Source organism: Balaenoptera borealis (assembly GCF_965194805.1).
Source record: "Balaenoptera borealis genome assembly, chromosome: 15".
In the NCBI taxonomy this organism is placed as follows: domain Eukaryota; kingdom Metazoa; phylum Chordata; class Mammalia; order Artiodactyla; family Balaenopteridae; genus Balaenoptera; species Balaenoptera borealis.
In genome coordinates this window covers 7,377,238-7,392,382 of record NC_138871.1, presented here as the reverse complement: position 1 = coordinate 7,392,382, position 15,145 = coordinate 7,377,238, and the positions used below count along the sequence as shown (strand labels likewise).

Below are 15,145 nucleotides of genomic sequence, written 5' to 3'. Positions count from 1 at the left end.
ATAGGTGGGCCCTAATCCAATAGCACTGGTGTCCCTATAAGAAGAGATCAGGACACAGACACACAAAGAGAAAACACCATGTGAAGACACAGGGAGAAGACGGTCACCTACACGCCACGGAGAGAGACCTCAGAGGAAACCCAGCACACTGGCAGCTCACTCATGGACCTCGAGTCCGCAGGATCTCGAGGAAATAAACTGCTGTTGTTTAAGCCACGCAGTCTATGGTATTTTGTTATGGCAGCCTTAGCAAACTAATAAAGATGCCAAAGTAATGATACTTTGAACTCAAATTTCACATGCACTTTAAATACACTGGTTCCTTCTTATATAAAGCTGCAATAAGACATGTTATTAAAACTCCTAAATTGTGTTGTCTAATAAGGTAATTTGCTAGCATTATTTTATAAGGTTAATTACTCTTCAGATTTAACCTCAAACTGACCATCAAAATGTCATACTTCACATTTCTGATACTACCACATTCTTGGACGTTATTTACTAGGGAGTCAGGAGGCTTCAGAACTAACCCATCATAAAATGGCATTTGGGTCATTTAATATTTTTGGCCTATAACAAAAATTGCTAAGTTAGTTCAGATATACTTTTCTTAGGTTTAAGAACATGCATCTAAAAATACCACTAAATCCACTGTTAAAAGTGTTAAAACTTTTAACAACAAATGAATAAAAAAAAACCTTTCACCAAAAGTATACTCTCTTGAACTTTCCCACCACAAACACCTGGGAGCTTTGTGAAGCTAACGCAGGCTGCTTTACAAAAACAGGAGAGGATGATCTGAAATGGTATCCTGGATTACTATATGGCTTAGAGAAATTTCTTAAAAAGAGGTACCTACCATAGAAAGCAAGTCTAAATATTTAATAATTGTGAAATGAACTGCCCTACACACAAAAATTACATCTGTCCAAGGCCCCAAAGGGCAACCATTTTCCATTTACAATGAATTATACTTGATTTCTCCAAGGAGAGATTTTTACATGCTGGGTTAGCGAGCCACGCTACACAAGAAAGTAAGATAACTAACCATCCTGCCCATTACGTGAGAAAGGTATGCCTTTTTGGACATTTTACTTCAACCTGAGTTAACAAAATACAATACTTCATTTTAGGTTTTCTTCTTCCTAATATGGTTTATACATTTTCTACTTTTAAAACTATTTGTTTAGTAAACTCAGAAAAGTATCACTAGTTTGGAAGGACAATTTTGTAAATAGGGGAATCGATTTTCAAAACTATCTTGGGTCTAGAAGTACACTATTTCAATTTTGATTTATTTAAAGAACCAAAAGTCAATTTCATCATATTCTTTTAAATATGACTTCTTAGAATTCCTTGATCTTGGTACTTGAGAAATACTTAAATACTTAAAGTAAAACACATGAGAGGCAAAACTAAAATGTTATATTAAGGTTCTGACAAAGCAACTGAAAGGATATTCATTGTGGAGTTCTAAATTTTGTTTCCCATGGCACTCAATAAAAGATTAAAAAATTTTAATTCATTTTTTAAAAAAGAAAGAAACGTTATACATCTATGAAAAGCACTAATGAATACTTACAATAAATAAAAGTTAAAAAGAAACGATCTGTATTTACCTGGTAGATTAGTAACTAGCTGACCTCTGATAAAATCATCTACTTCTTCTGGTTTTAAGTGGTACTGGCCATCTGGTTTTGCTTTCCTAGTTGCCATTCTAGCCAGGAGAATATTAGAACCTATAAATTTTTTTTAAAAAAAGGAAAGAAAGAAAGAAGTCATTCAAGAAATATTCACAATTATTTTCAAAATTTCTTAACAAAGACATCTACAGACAGGTTACCTATCAAATTTCTAAAGAGAATGAAAATAATGTGCAACTTTGATCATTTCAAGCACAGTACACAACTGGCAGAATTCTGTTAAGTATTACAGATTATAACCAGCATGGTTCCTGGACAGATGTTACCTTCTGTTCCAAAGCACGTGACATTTCAACATCTCCTACCCAGGTAAAGGAATAGAGAAAACAGTCCTAATCTAAGATTGGAGGTTTATAGGAATTGTGGGCAATGATCGGCAATCAGTTCATTTTACCAACCAATGTTTATCTGTTTGTTTGTTTTTGGCCGTGCCACGTGGCTTGGGGGATCTTAGTTCCCTGACCAGGGATCGAACCCGGGCCCCCTGCAGTGGAAGCGCAAAGTCCTAACCACTGGACCACCTGGGAAGTCCCTCATTTTACCAACCAATGGATCCACGCTGGGTAGAAATAAGGCCAAAGAAATGCCATTGGACTTGGGGGGGGAAAGCCCAAAGAACCAGATGTCTCACTGTATGATCAGAACATGTGGAGGAGAAACTGAGGGTATGAGCGCCTTAAAAAAGAAGACAGACAGTGACAGCGAGGTCCAAGGTGTGTGAATGGGCACAGACAACTAACGCAGAGCAGAGAGAAGGCTACTGGAGCCCGAGAAGGTATCAGGCATCTGAGAAATACCTAAATGGGGTCAGATGAACTTCTGTGTAAATAATAAAATCTCCACGAATTACAGAAGACTTCTATAAAGCACATATCTTAGTTTTACTTACATTAAAAACGGTGTGTTTTCCTAGGGTAAATGTATAGATATTCATGAAGAGAAAAAGTACTGGAAAGGCACACTAAAATGATAAAAGTGGTGAGTTCTGAAGAAAAGAGGGCTGAGAAGTGGAAACATCATTTGGGATTTTTGTCTTAATTATGTGCTTGAACTTAAAAGGACATATTCATATCATCCCACTTGTAAATTTAAAATAAATACAATTTACAACAAAGAACTAAACCTGTGCCTGCCAGTGGACTCCAGAAGGCAAGTCCTAAACGAATGCTGAGAAGGGTGTGCAGGCCACACACCAGGGAGCCAAAGGGCGGCCTGCTCGTAACCGGAGGGATGCTGTTAACGTGTTCATCATGCTCTGTATGTTCTGCAGCTTATGACGTTCTGACGTCTTAAAAATCCCTCTGACGGGGAGTGCCTGCCCTCCCAGCGCTGGTTAATTCCTAAAGAGAGCAAGCAAGTTCCTGGGAGTGCGGCTCTCACACCCACGCCAGACACCCCAACCATCTCCTAATCAAACTCACTTACAAACCCCAAGAGAGGCTCTGGCCTAGGATCTCCCCTCACTCCCGCTTCCGCCTCCAGACCTGCATGTGGTGCTCCGGCACGAGGCCCTGCGTGGGGCTGCACGCCCTGCCCTCCTCTCGGGACAGGTACGCAGTAAAGATCTCCTATGGGTAGAGGCACTGGGCTCGTTCAGACAGGAGGGACACAGGGAAGCTCAGCGTGACAGAGGGGGCTCCAGAGCACACAGCTGGGAGAGTCGACAAGAGGAGGACCGATAACGGGAAGGGCTGAGGAAGCAAACACTGGGCTTAGAGACAAAACAGATCAGGGTTGGGGGGAGGGGATAACGGGGCGGGGGGGGCGGTGGATGAGTCAATAACAGCAACTTCTGGCCCCGAGAGAGAGTGAAGACAGGGCTGGCTGAGCGGTCCAGGAAGCTTCAGAAAGTAACTTGAGTTACCACAAGACGCAACAACACGGAACTCCAAACCCCACTCACACTGCACTGCCTTAAATACCGCCTCTGTTCACTTGAAAGAAATACTGTTGACATACATTGCATCCAATATTCCCCATTTTTTTTTTTGAAGAACAAGAAATATTCCAACTTGTTTATTCCAAAGATGTTATCAATCATTTACTTACGTTTCCAACACTTTCATCTCATGCTTTGCCTAACTGTGAGCCATGCTGAGAACTGTTTCAGAAGTGGGAGACCTATGCGGTACGGCGATAAAAACGAAACCTAAACATCACTCCTAAAAATCAAGTGGTATTCAACGATCCCAGAGCACTGCTTTGAGGAAAATGAGTAGTACAAGATACGCTGGCTACTAACCGATTCCCACAGAGGCAGCGCATTTAGTCTGGTCTTTGATTTCCATGCGGACAGCATTTGCAAATTCGTCAGGAGTGAGTCTGGTCTCTGCGAGGATTTCAGTGATGTCTACCAGAGCTTCATCACAGCTGACAGCTTCGATGCTGTGTGTGTAGCTGCCAACACAGAGCAAAGGCAACGAATCACAGCCACAGCTTAACATCAAGCAGCCACATGTGGCAAAACAGGCTTCCTGTGGTATCTTTCTTTGACATCTCCTTACAAGACTTAAAATGCTAAAACTATTAGCATTTTAATTGAACTGGCCCAAGTGCCCCTATTTAGTCACTTAACTTTTAACTGCAAAGTTAATCAATGTTTTCTCTTTTTCCATATTAACTACCAAATATACAACAGAAATGACCATTTCAATTTCTCTATACTGAGAATACCGCTGTAAACCTCTGAATAGTTGAAAAGTAGTAAGTGAATTGGAATTGTCACAACATTTAATTTCAAAAATGTTCAAACACGATTTACCAGAATCCTTGAGGAATAGAAAGATCACACAAATCAAGCAAGCAACTGACAGTCTCCTAAACAAAAGCGCCCAGGATACAGTAGGATATGATGGCCAGTCACCCAGATGCCTGTCCAGAAGGACACCAGCAGCACTCCCTGCACGTGGAAATGCTTTGAGTTTTGATTGTTGTTGTTGTTTGGTCATGATCTACTCACACAAAGGACTGTTTCACTTCTCCACAGAAGAGGAAGAGGAAGAGAAGAATCACCATGTGGCTCTGATGCTAATTACGTATGTGGACCACAAGGCCAGCAGAGGCCTCAGGACCAGAAATGGGTCTTCAGTAATCCGCCTGGTAAAGTACCAGGAGGGCCAGGCCTCGCCTCTCACTACACCTTACTGTAGGTTATGAATCAGATTAATTGCTATCAACAATCATTTAAGAAATGAGTGTTTTGTTAGGCTTAACTCCAGAGAGAAATCTGCAAGAGCAGAAGGGTATTCCTGATATGAAAGCTGCCCTGAGGCGTGGAGAATATGAAGCAGAGGCAGGATTTCCAAAGGTGGAAGGAGAACAAGGAATTTTTTTCCCCAAAGAACAGCCACGTGCCACTAACAATGTCTCCACCCACTAAAATTATATGACAGCGTCCGCCAAACCCCCTGATCTGAGGTTCAGGCTGGCTGCCCGCTCCAGGGCCTCCGTAACCAGAACACGGCAGCACCCAGCTCAGCCCACATGCGGTGCTGCTACTGACCGCAGCTTTGGGACAGGACTTGAAAAGCACGCTCTCCACTTGGTCACACTGACATTCCCACGCTGGGGTCTTCAGGACAGCTGTGATTGTAACTGGCTTACCATTCAGCCCTAAGTCCACAGACTGATGCCAGATAACTTCACCTGCCCCTCTGCGTTTCTCTCTCCTGCTAAAGTAAACTCCTCAAAGGCAGAGCCTGGATCTGACTCCACTCTCATAGGATTGGCAGCATCAACAGTGGTTTGCACTCGGTAGATACTCCATAAACAGGTGTTCAAAATAACGCGTAAGAAAGGAGAGGAAGAAGTGAAGATAGAGGCAAGAACCTCCCTTAGAACATCAACACAGCCCAAGGGTTGGCGGACCCTGGTCTGCTGTCTAGAGACCTGTTTTGGTGAATAAAGACTGAAGGGAGCAGAGCCAACCCCGCACCTCGTCTGTGACTGCTGCCACTGTCCACGGCAGGGCTGAGCAGCTGGGACAACGACCTTATCCGGCCTTTTACGGAGAAAATATGCCAGCTCCAGCTGCAGGGCATACAGGGCCTGACATATACTTATTTCAAATTTTGAGTTTTGAATTAACATTCAATATATCTACACTGTAAATATTCTAAAAATTAATCTCTTTTTCTCAAGCCAACTAATGACCCACCTCGAAGCTACAGCTGACCCTTGAACAACACTGGTTTGGACTGCACGGGACCACGTATACCTGGATTTCGTCAGCAGTAAACACTGGAGCGCTACGCGATCGTGGACACGGAGGAGCCGCGGGCACAGAGGGCAGCTGCAGCGACACGTGGCCCTCCACCGCGCGGAGGACAGCACCTCACCACCCCAAGTTGTGCAAGCGCCAACTGCACTGCTAGAACCTTTTATAAAAACTATCTTCTGGCATCCCTAATGATTTTAGAGGACACAGGGTTTGACAGTCTCTACTTGTTAACATATAGTTCTCATTTTAAACAAAACCATAATTCAAATGTAATAAAAGAGAATAACCAGGTTAAAAACTCCAATCCTTCAGCTGTCTGGTTCCACGGAGGGAAACCTGGAACCGCTGACGAGAAGTCCTGCAGGCAGAGAATCAGACTGACACCACCACCAGGGAGCAGCTGAACAAGCCCAGCCGTGCAAACACGTCCCTGAGGCCTGAGCCATGTTCCTGGAGGTGCTCGTGGGAAGGAGAGGGGCCGTGACACCAGAAGCCAGAGGAGCGGGTTCCCGGAAGAGAGGAGCGCCCAGCAAAAGTGACCCCGACAGGCCTGGGCAAACTGTACTCTCTTCAACATTAGGTAAAAGCAGTAAAGGAACAGACAGGAGAGTGAGCGCAGCACACACTGTACCTGGCCAGTGTCTCATACATTGTTCGTGCAACTTCCTTATACGCGTGAAAATCATAGGGGACAGCCTGAAGATTGGGACAAAGCTGTTTCGCTTGCCCGAAAAACATTCCATTCCTAATGCCAACTTGTCTAGAGAAAGAACAAAATACAGTGGAGGTTAGACTAGGAATTTTTAAATGCCAAATCAAGTATCAAATACTGATAGTATCTCCCCAAGCCACTGATACACAATTTTCATTTAACTCCATTCTCATGAGGGGTAAAAAACAAGCATTAAGACAACTTACAGGTTTGTTTTCCCCCAAAAGGAAACTGACAAGATTGTCGGATGCGTGTACGTGACATGTGCAGATGTGCCCAAGTACGTTATTCAAAGGCCAGGTTTGGCTCCTGCCTCTGTGAAGACGTCTCCTGAGACTCAGACCTCTGGCGCCTGTGCAGAGATGCCAGCATACCACACGCCGGTGATACCACAACCACCGCAGAGCAGGAGCGTGCTGTCAAAACGGTCTGCTTCCCCTCACACGTGGCCCGGTTCGGCCAGGGCTCAATCCCCCAAAGACAAAGAATATCAACAGCAGAACCACACAAAACAGCGCTATGCGACAGACAGACACAGTGTACTCATCCTATTACCACCCAATTCCCAATTGACCAATTCCAAGCTCCTGCGGTGGCTGCACAGTGGCTGGGATGCCAACAGCGTTGGACATGGTGGGACATCACTCTGGGCAGGGGCCAGGGTTCCAGAACTGTGAGGGACCTAATTGAAAACGGTAAATTTCAAACCTTTTGCGTGTCTCCACGCCCCACTTACCTGTGGTAATTTGGAGCATTCAGCACAAAACTGTAATTATGGAATTATACATAATGAGTACAATTCCATGTTACTACTATGCAATGAATCGAAAAAGAATCTTACAGTAAAAACACAAGCAGATAATAATAAGCAATGTTTCCCCAGATTACATACTCATAGGTGTAAACACATCAAATGGTTACTTTATACATCCACCCAATAAAGACTGACTCAGTGCTCACTTAGTACGGAGGTGTGCCCTGTGGCACAGAGGCCTGTGGCGCCTGCCCATCCCAGACCACCAGTGAGAGCCAAGAAGGAAAAGACTCCGCCAAGCCATTCAGATGAAAGAAATGCAAAATGACATGCATTTTTAATGTATATAAAAACAATAATAGATCATCAGACTGCAAAGCCCAGAGTAGATGAGAAATATCTAATAAGACGGGAAAATGACAGTAAAGGAAGAGATGATTAACAAATCATGGTAAAGAAAACAATGCTTTCATTCATTTAACAAAAATTTATGTCTCGGGCACTATGTGAATAAAGCGTATCCCATGACATCCATGAGGGTGACCTGCACTGGCCTAGGAGAGGACGGATTCAAGGTGACGGACCTGGTTCATAAGGCAGGGAAGTGTGTGCAAAGGAGTTTACAAGTCTACAGAGAAGTGCAGAAACACGCTAAAACGTTCCAGTAATGCTAGATACATAGGTTCAGCATGTAAAAAAGCTAAACTTACAAATTAAAGGTAATTATTCATTTTTAAAGGAATGTCTTACATAATTCCTGTAAGCACAATACTCTTATATTTACAATAAATTCATTTTCAAATTTTTCACTTACACAAAAAATTTCAGGGACATATTACTTAGAAAAATATAATACATCAACTTATGTACTCATGCATACCTACATCTCACAGAGAAATGTTTAGGGATCACTAGACACTGTAAGGAAGTTAGGAACAAAAAAAGGGTAAACCTCAGAGGCTTCCCATAACTAAGGGAAGCAAAAGACCTGGTGGTTGGGAAATTAGACTTGTTTCATAGAAAATAAATGAGTAGGAATTCCCTGGCGGTCCAGTGGTTAGGACTCATCACTCTCACTGCCAAGGGCCCGGGTTCAATCCCCGGTTGGGGAACTAAGATCCCACAAGCCATGCAGCACAGCCAAAACAATAAAATAAGATAAATAAAATAAGATAAGATAAATGAGTAAAGACAACTACAAAACAGCTTGAAATAACTTCACTACGGTGACATTTATTCCTCTCATATGAAGTCTCAGGCAGGAAAGACTACCAGTACTTCATAAGCTGCAGAAACAGTTTACTCCCAGGTTTAAAGTGAAGGCAGCACACTCCTTCTTCCACGTGCTATATGCTCAGACAACGGTATTTGGTGTTGCATTAGACAATATTAAAAAAAAGTAACCAGTAAATCACTGTCACTGTCAATTCAATATACCGAAGGACATCCATACCACTAATTAAGGATTGTAAAGTGTCCTTACAAAAGCACGTGAAAACAGAGGTTTAGAAATGATTTGCTCTTAAAAATTTATGATTCTAGGATATTTGTATATCATTACCTATCCGTCTACATTATCCACCTTCTAACTTAGATGCATAAAGCTAGTTCTCTATGGAAAGTGTGAATATATTCTGACCTACATATATACATTCTACCTTCCTGTGACTTCTACCATCTCATGTTCACGCTCCATCCTTTGCTGACCCCATTATTATAAAGTCTGTGTCTACTGAAAGCTCACCAATGCCTAAAGCTGGGATGAACGCGCCCACAATACAGTCCCCATGCCAAGCCCAGAAACGTTTCTCTGATCCAACTGTGATACTTATTTTTAAAAAAACCTTCTCACTTAAGGAAAATATAACTATTAGGTAGCCACAAAAAAAAAAAAAAAAAGGGTATTCAAGAGACCTTCCTTAGGAATAGCCTTCTAGAAAATGAAAAATTACAATTAAAGGACAAAAAACCCACTGCTGTGGGTTTCATGTTTTTCTTCGCCAACTAACACAAATTCATTTTCATCACTTTCTGCATCTCCTTAAAATAAACATTTACTCTCTAAGCAACACTTAAATGGCTTGCTACACAGCATTTGGCCCTCATATATCGTCACCCCAATTATTCTGTAGCACATTCAGCTTGACAATCGCCATCTGTGGTACAATACAAAGGCACTATCCAAACACCAACAGAGGCCCGGAGCCCAGACACATCTGTGGCTACTGGACTCGAAAGCCACCAGGAGCTGGCAATGCTTCTAACTTTGAGGTGGCCTTGGTGCTCACTCTCCAGCCAGCGTCCAACCTGGGCCGCCGGGAGAGAAGGGAGATCCTGCAGAGGCAGTACAGAAAGGCGGCACTTCCGTTTCGCCAACAGCAAAACCCAAAGACTGAGCATGTGTTTCTGGGTTTCATCACACCCTCCAGATACGGGACACGATGCCCAGTCATCATAAGCACACTGCCTGTAACTCAGCAGGGGGAAAAGACTAGCCTACTGAGCACAGCGTAAAATCAGCTCTCAACTGCCTGTGCTAATAAAAACATAATAATGCAAAACGTATTTAGATCTGACGTATCTTTTTCATTAAAGTAAGGTTCAATTCCTTGGCTACATTATCAACTAACAATGAAAAAGATTAAAACATAATTCTGTCAATGAGAAAGGCAAAGTTAAAGTTAGTTCAGGAGTAAAAGTCTGACAAGTCATAAACAGAAAATAATTTAAAATATTTTACGGACTTCCCTGGTGGCGCAGTGGTTAAGAATCCACCTGCCAATGCAGGGGACAAGGGTTCGAGCCCTGGTCTGGGAAGATCCCACATGCCGCGGAGCAACTAAGCCTGTGTGCCACAACTACTGAGCCTGCGCTCCAGAGCCCGCGAGCCACAACTACTGAGCCCGTGTGCCACAACTACTGAAGCCCACACACCTAGAGCCCATGCTCTGCAACAAGAGAAGCCACCGCAATGAGAAGCCCGTGCACCACAACAAAGAGTAGCCCCCGCTTGCCGCAACTAGAGAAAGCCTGCACACAGCAACAAAGACCCAACACAGCCAAAAATAAATAAATAAATTTATATTAAAAATTTTTTAAATAATTATGCATGTTTGAATATAATCCTTTTTTCTTAAATATCCTTTTTATAAAATAATTGGCAAGATTTAAGCAAACCACTCTGGTTAGATGATGTTGCGTTGAGATACTTTTTGTTCAGACTGGACTTGCTTGAATAACCCCAACTTTAAATCAAGACTGAAAAATGTTATATATATCAAGTTGTTGTATGCCATTAATGTTACATGTCAACTATATCTCAACTTTTTAAAAGTATGAATGACTAAGCCATAAAGACACTATCTAAAAGAAAAAAAGGCTGAAAAAATGTAGCTGATGTGACTTGACTCTGTAATTAGTAAATACTTTAACACTTGCCAACAATGTGTAAATAAATGCTTGCTGTGCTATAAAGGTAAAAATGTTTGTGTTCAGTTATCAAGAAAGAAAAAATAAAGCATACTCTTTTAAATTAATCACTTCATTATTACAACTATAATAATCGATTTTTAAAAAACGATTAATTTTTTTAAAGTATGAGGAACATATGATATATATGTCTGTTTCTTCTAGTACTGAAACAGCTGGTTGTAATTAGGATTAGTGCTAACAGGTTGACAACACTGCAACTTTAAGCGAGGAGATGATTAGTCATGCCATTATGGAACTGTTTAGTTATAACTTAACAGGCAATCAAGTTTTAACATAACTTAAAGAAAAAATACCAAGTATTAGGAGGTTTAAATAACAAGGGATTTTTCCTGGTGCTAAAAGGGAACGATCAAAGTAGATGACATTAAGGCCCTCTCCTATCCATAAATATCTAATTCTTTAATTCTATACTTCAAAAGACAATGGTTTAAAAATGACAATGTCCAGCTTCTTTTGGTTTCCAACCATAGGACCCATTGGTTCATCAGGACACTAAGGTGTTTATTTAAAGTTATCTAGCATTTGTGAAGGGAAAGAAAAGGAAACTGAAGGGATTAAGGCTAGAAAGATTTCTTTCCATAACATGTTTCTAACATTTAAGTCATAGGCTTGACCACCAGCATGTCTAAATCCACTTCAGAAGATTATATAAAAATGATTAAGTAAATTAATTATTCATTAAGTATTACAACACCCTTAATTTCTACATACCTGGCTTCATAACTACAAGATGCGATTTCAGCCTTTGACAAAACAGAATCAATTCCATTTGTCTGTGCGGAATCTTGATTCTCCCACGTTGATGAATCTGGTATTTCTGCTTTAAAAATAAAATTTAATGATTGTGTGTTAAAAACTGATTTTCCTTAACTTTCATTCAAGAAATCTGTTTACCACTCCTTTCATATATAAATGTTCAATAAATTCCAAATATAGTTATCTCCATTGACATTTATCCCCTTATTTAATAAAAGAAAATCTATAACTCTAAAATGGTTTGCTTCCAGTATATTCTTCACCAGCAGTCAGACAAAAACTTATAATAAATCGAAAGAGTTCTGTTTTAACAATAGTTTTAAAAAACATATACCAAAAGATAAGTATAAAATATCCCTTTAAGTCTGCTGAGATGGACAAGGATGAAGAGTGGTCAGGAAGATAAACCCCCTCCTACAGCCTCGAAAGGATGACACAGCTCTCTGGAACGGGAAACAGTTAGTGGGAAATATAATAAATTTCTCTGAATGTTCTTGCTGTTTCTTAAAAACTATCTGCAAAACTTAAAGCTGATTAACAACATTTTCAACAAACATCAAATTCCTACAAGTCATTTGATCAAAAAATAATTTAAAAGGTCATATGCCATAAAAAGTTCCATCCTAAATCTAAGCTTTTTCTTTTGAACACACATCAGGTAAAAGAGCTTCACAATATTATCCCCCCTTTCAGGAAATTCTACTTTTGGCTTAACAATGCATGTGCAATTAAAAACATTCAAGTGAGATGAGACTATCAATTGCTTTATAGACTACAACTCTAGCCTAAAGAGTAGAGCTCACAAATAAGTCTTAATATCCAAACCAAATTTACAGATTCACGCAAGAATATTAAGGCACTCAGTCTAGAAAGCCTACTGACTGCACGTCACGTAACATCACTAGCAAGTGAGAAACAGATTAAAACACAACTTCAGTTATATCTCTTGGGATACTACTGAGTTCCAAGGAGAATATGCTTTAAAAACATCTATTCTCAGTCATAGTTCTACTATTCTGAACAATCAGTAAAATAAGACTAAGATAGCACCTTCAGCTAATTCTAGACAAATCTATTTAGAGTACAGTGTAACAACACGTAACTAACAAACCCAGTATTTATCTATTTATTTCAGAGACATAATGTTCCACAAAAAAAATCAGCCAAGTAAAGCACCAGCAGGTAAACATGGCAGAGTGTCCGGCTTTACGAGCTGTAACAACTCTTCCTGGTTGGACCTCAGTAATCATCATCTTTCACCCAACTATGAAACCCACACAAGCAATTCTGGATTCTGGCACCCATACACACGAAGTCTAAGTGCAAATCAAACTCTGAGGATTGGCGTATTAATGGGGTCAAATTCCACTTGCATCCAAAATAAAAACAGCAGTGTGTACAATCTGAGCCATGATTTCTGATACCTTGTGACTAACATATGCTGTCCTAGGACAAATTAAAGACAGAACACAGAGCAGACAGCCCAGTGTTCTGAAGGGTTTTGGAAGGCTAAATATCAGCTTTAATAGTCCATTATTCTAAGCTGAAAATCTGTAAGAATTTTGGGGCTGTCAGTATCACAGTTCAACAGGGGCTACTCCTAAACCAAAAAAGAAGAGCTGAAGCCTGAACAGCCACAACCAGCTGCCTTTCAAAGGGGCACCCGTGAGTTATGCCTTGTGAGTTATGGGGAGTTAGGTGACTTATATTCGAAGGGCTAAACAACCTAAGAACTTGTTTTGAAAATGACAGAAAAGTCATGCTTGTGGTGAGAACAGTGCCTGTGGTCCCTGCTCCCAACGCCCTGCCTGGGGTGGCACCTCGTGTTCTCTCCTCTGGGCGGGCTGACCTGGTCCACAGCGCGGCAGGGTGCGTGGTCCCTCCACGAGCGGAGTGAGTTGCTTCATGGGAGATTCAGGGAAATGCAGGGACACACTGTCCTCACTGGAGGGCAAAGTAGAGAACTGCTCATCAAAGCTCGACAAACTAGACGGGCACATGGAGAATGTGGAGGGACGGTTGGAGAAATCAGAGGCCAGGACCCAAGTCTGTGAAAAAGAAATCGCTGAGAATAAATCTATGACTGACACGATTTTAAAAACTGTTGTTCTTTAGAACGAACACTGAAGTTGTTGAAGGGATAGGAGACGTCTGCATTCTGGAATTCAGGAAGGGAGAAAAGGTCCCAACCATGAAATTCTGAGTATAAATGGATTCCAAATTCAAGATCGTCAATGAGAAGGCTCGCTGCTAAGTACCGCTCAGGAAGCAGCTGCCAAAGAAGCCAGGGATGGAGAGCCCTGGTTACGCCGGTCTGATTAGACAAAGAGTCTCTGAATATGACAAGTAAGAAACTAAGTTGCGATAAACGGCTAAAGATGCTATTTGTTCTAATACTTTGCCTAGACGTACAAGCCAAAACATTAGAACTGAATTTTTTTAAAAAGCTACTGTACAGAAGGCAAAGATTCTAATTCCTAAACTGATCCTCAATATTTTAAAATTTGGTGTCATATCTAATAATAGGAGCCAGAGGAAGAAAGATCAGAGAATAACAAGGAAAGAGGAACAAAAGCATGGAAAAGACAAGTTCCAAGTATAAGCCTGGCTGCAACCAAACTTTGTAATAAAGGACAATCTATTCATGTTATATGTAGCAAATATTTTGGTAAGATCCTAATGGGTCAAAAGGCCTAGGACATACATAAAAGTGAATGATATCAAGTTGAAGAGAGAGTATAAAATACAAAGTATCATATTCACTTTTTCTAGTGACAGGACAATCTATTTTTGACAGTTTTCAATGGCAAGTGAAATTTCAATACTTCTCCTAATATTAACCTTCTGGTTTACAACTCACACTTAGAGGCAGAGCAAATGTGAGTTATAAAAGGTCATTACAATGTTATGAAAACCCAGTGGCTACACTGATGAACACAATTAAGTAACCAATGCCAGAATTCTGTTTATAAACTGTTTATGGTCAGATCATTTGTGATGCGAGGAAAGACATAAGAGGACCAGCTCTCTGCTGCTCTAAGGAATGTGTAGACGTAGATTGTAAGGTAAGGACACGTGTGCAAACACAAGATTCTATCCATGGGAGGAGCTCTGAGCACCGAGTAACGAGAGATGCTATGAACGGTATACACAGAGTATTATTCTTCCCTCTTTAATGTTCATTCAATATTGTACTGAGTGCCCAATGCGTGACAAGTACTGTGCATTCCCTTAAGCTACTTATTTGTTTTCCAGAATTTTAGATTTCATCTTTAAAATAATACCACACAGAAAAGACAAAAAGAAAAACCAACCTACCACAAAACCAAACTACTAATACTTAAGAAACTACCCATATTGTCAAATACCATAATATAACTAAATCTCAACAAGCTCAGTATTCCCTAACCTCAACATCTACTCACTTCACACAAAACACTAGAATCCTAAAAATTCTCTTAAAAGATTTAATGGCCGGGAAAAGCTTTAGGAAATCTGCAGAATACAGG

The 15,145-nt window shown here is 40.9% G+C and overlaps 1 protein-coding gene across 12 annotated transcripts in view; it reads right to left on the bottom strand.

Moving 5' to 3' along the window:
• REV1 (REV1 DNA directed polymerase) overlaps window positions 1-15,145 on the bottom strand; it is an 88,377-nt gene that overhangs the window by 15,322 nt on the left and 57,910 nt on the right. For 7 of the 12 annotated variants that reach the window (XM_082356127.1, XM_082356128.1, XM_082356126.1 and 4 more), the window contains 4 exons: window positions 11,592-11,700; window positions 6,554-6,682; window positions 3,946-4,100; window positions 1,620-1,739 (listed from right to left, as the gene is read on the bottom strand). In XM_082356127.1, coding sequence (XP_082212253.1) covers window positions 1,620-1,739; window positions 3,946-4,100; window positions 6,554-6,682; window positions 11,592-11,700 — 513 coding nt within the window. Of the gene's footprint in view, window positions 1-1,619; window positions 1,740-3,945; window positions 4,101-6,553; window positions 6,683-6,840; window positions 7,183-11,591; window positions 11,701-13,485; window positions 13,647-15,145 lie in introns of those variants that run through there. The other 5 variants (XM_082356125.1, XM_082356121.1, XM_082356129.1 and 2 more) reach the window with 4 other exon arrangements.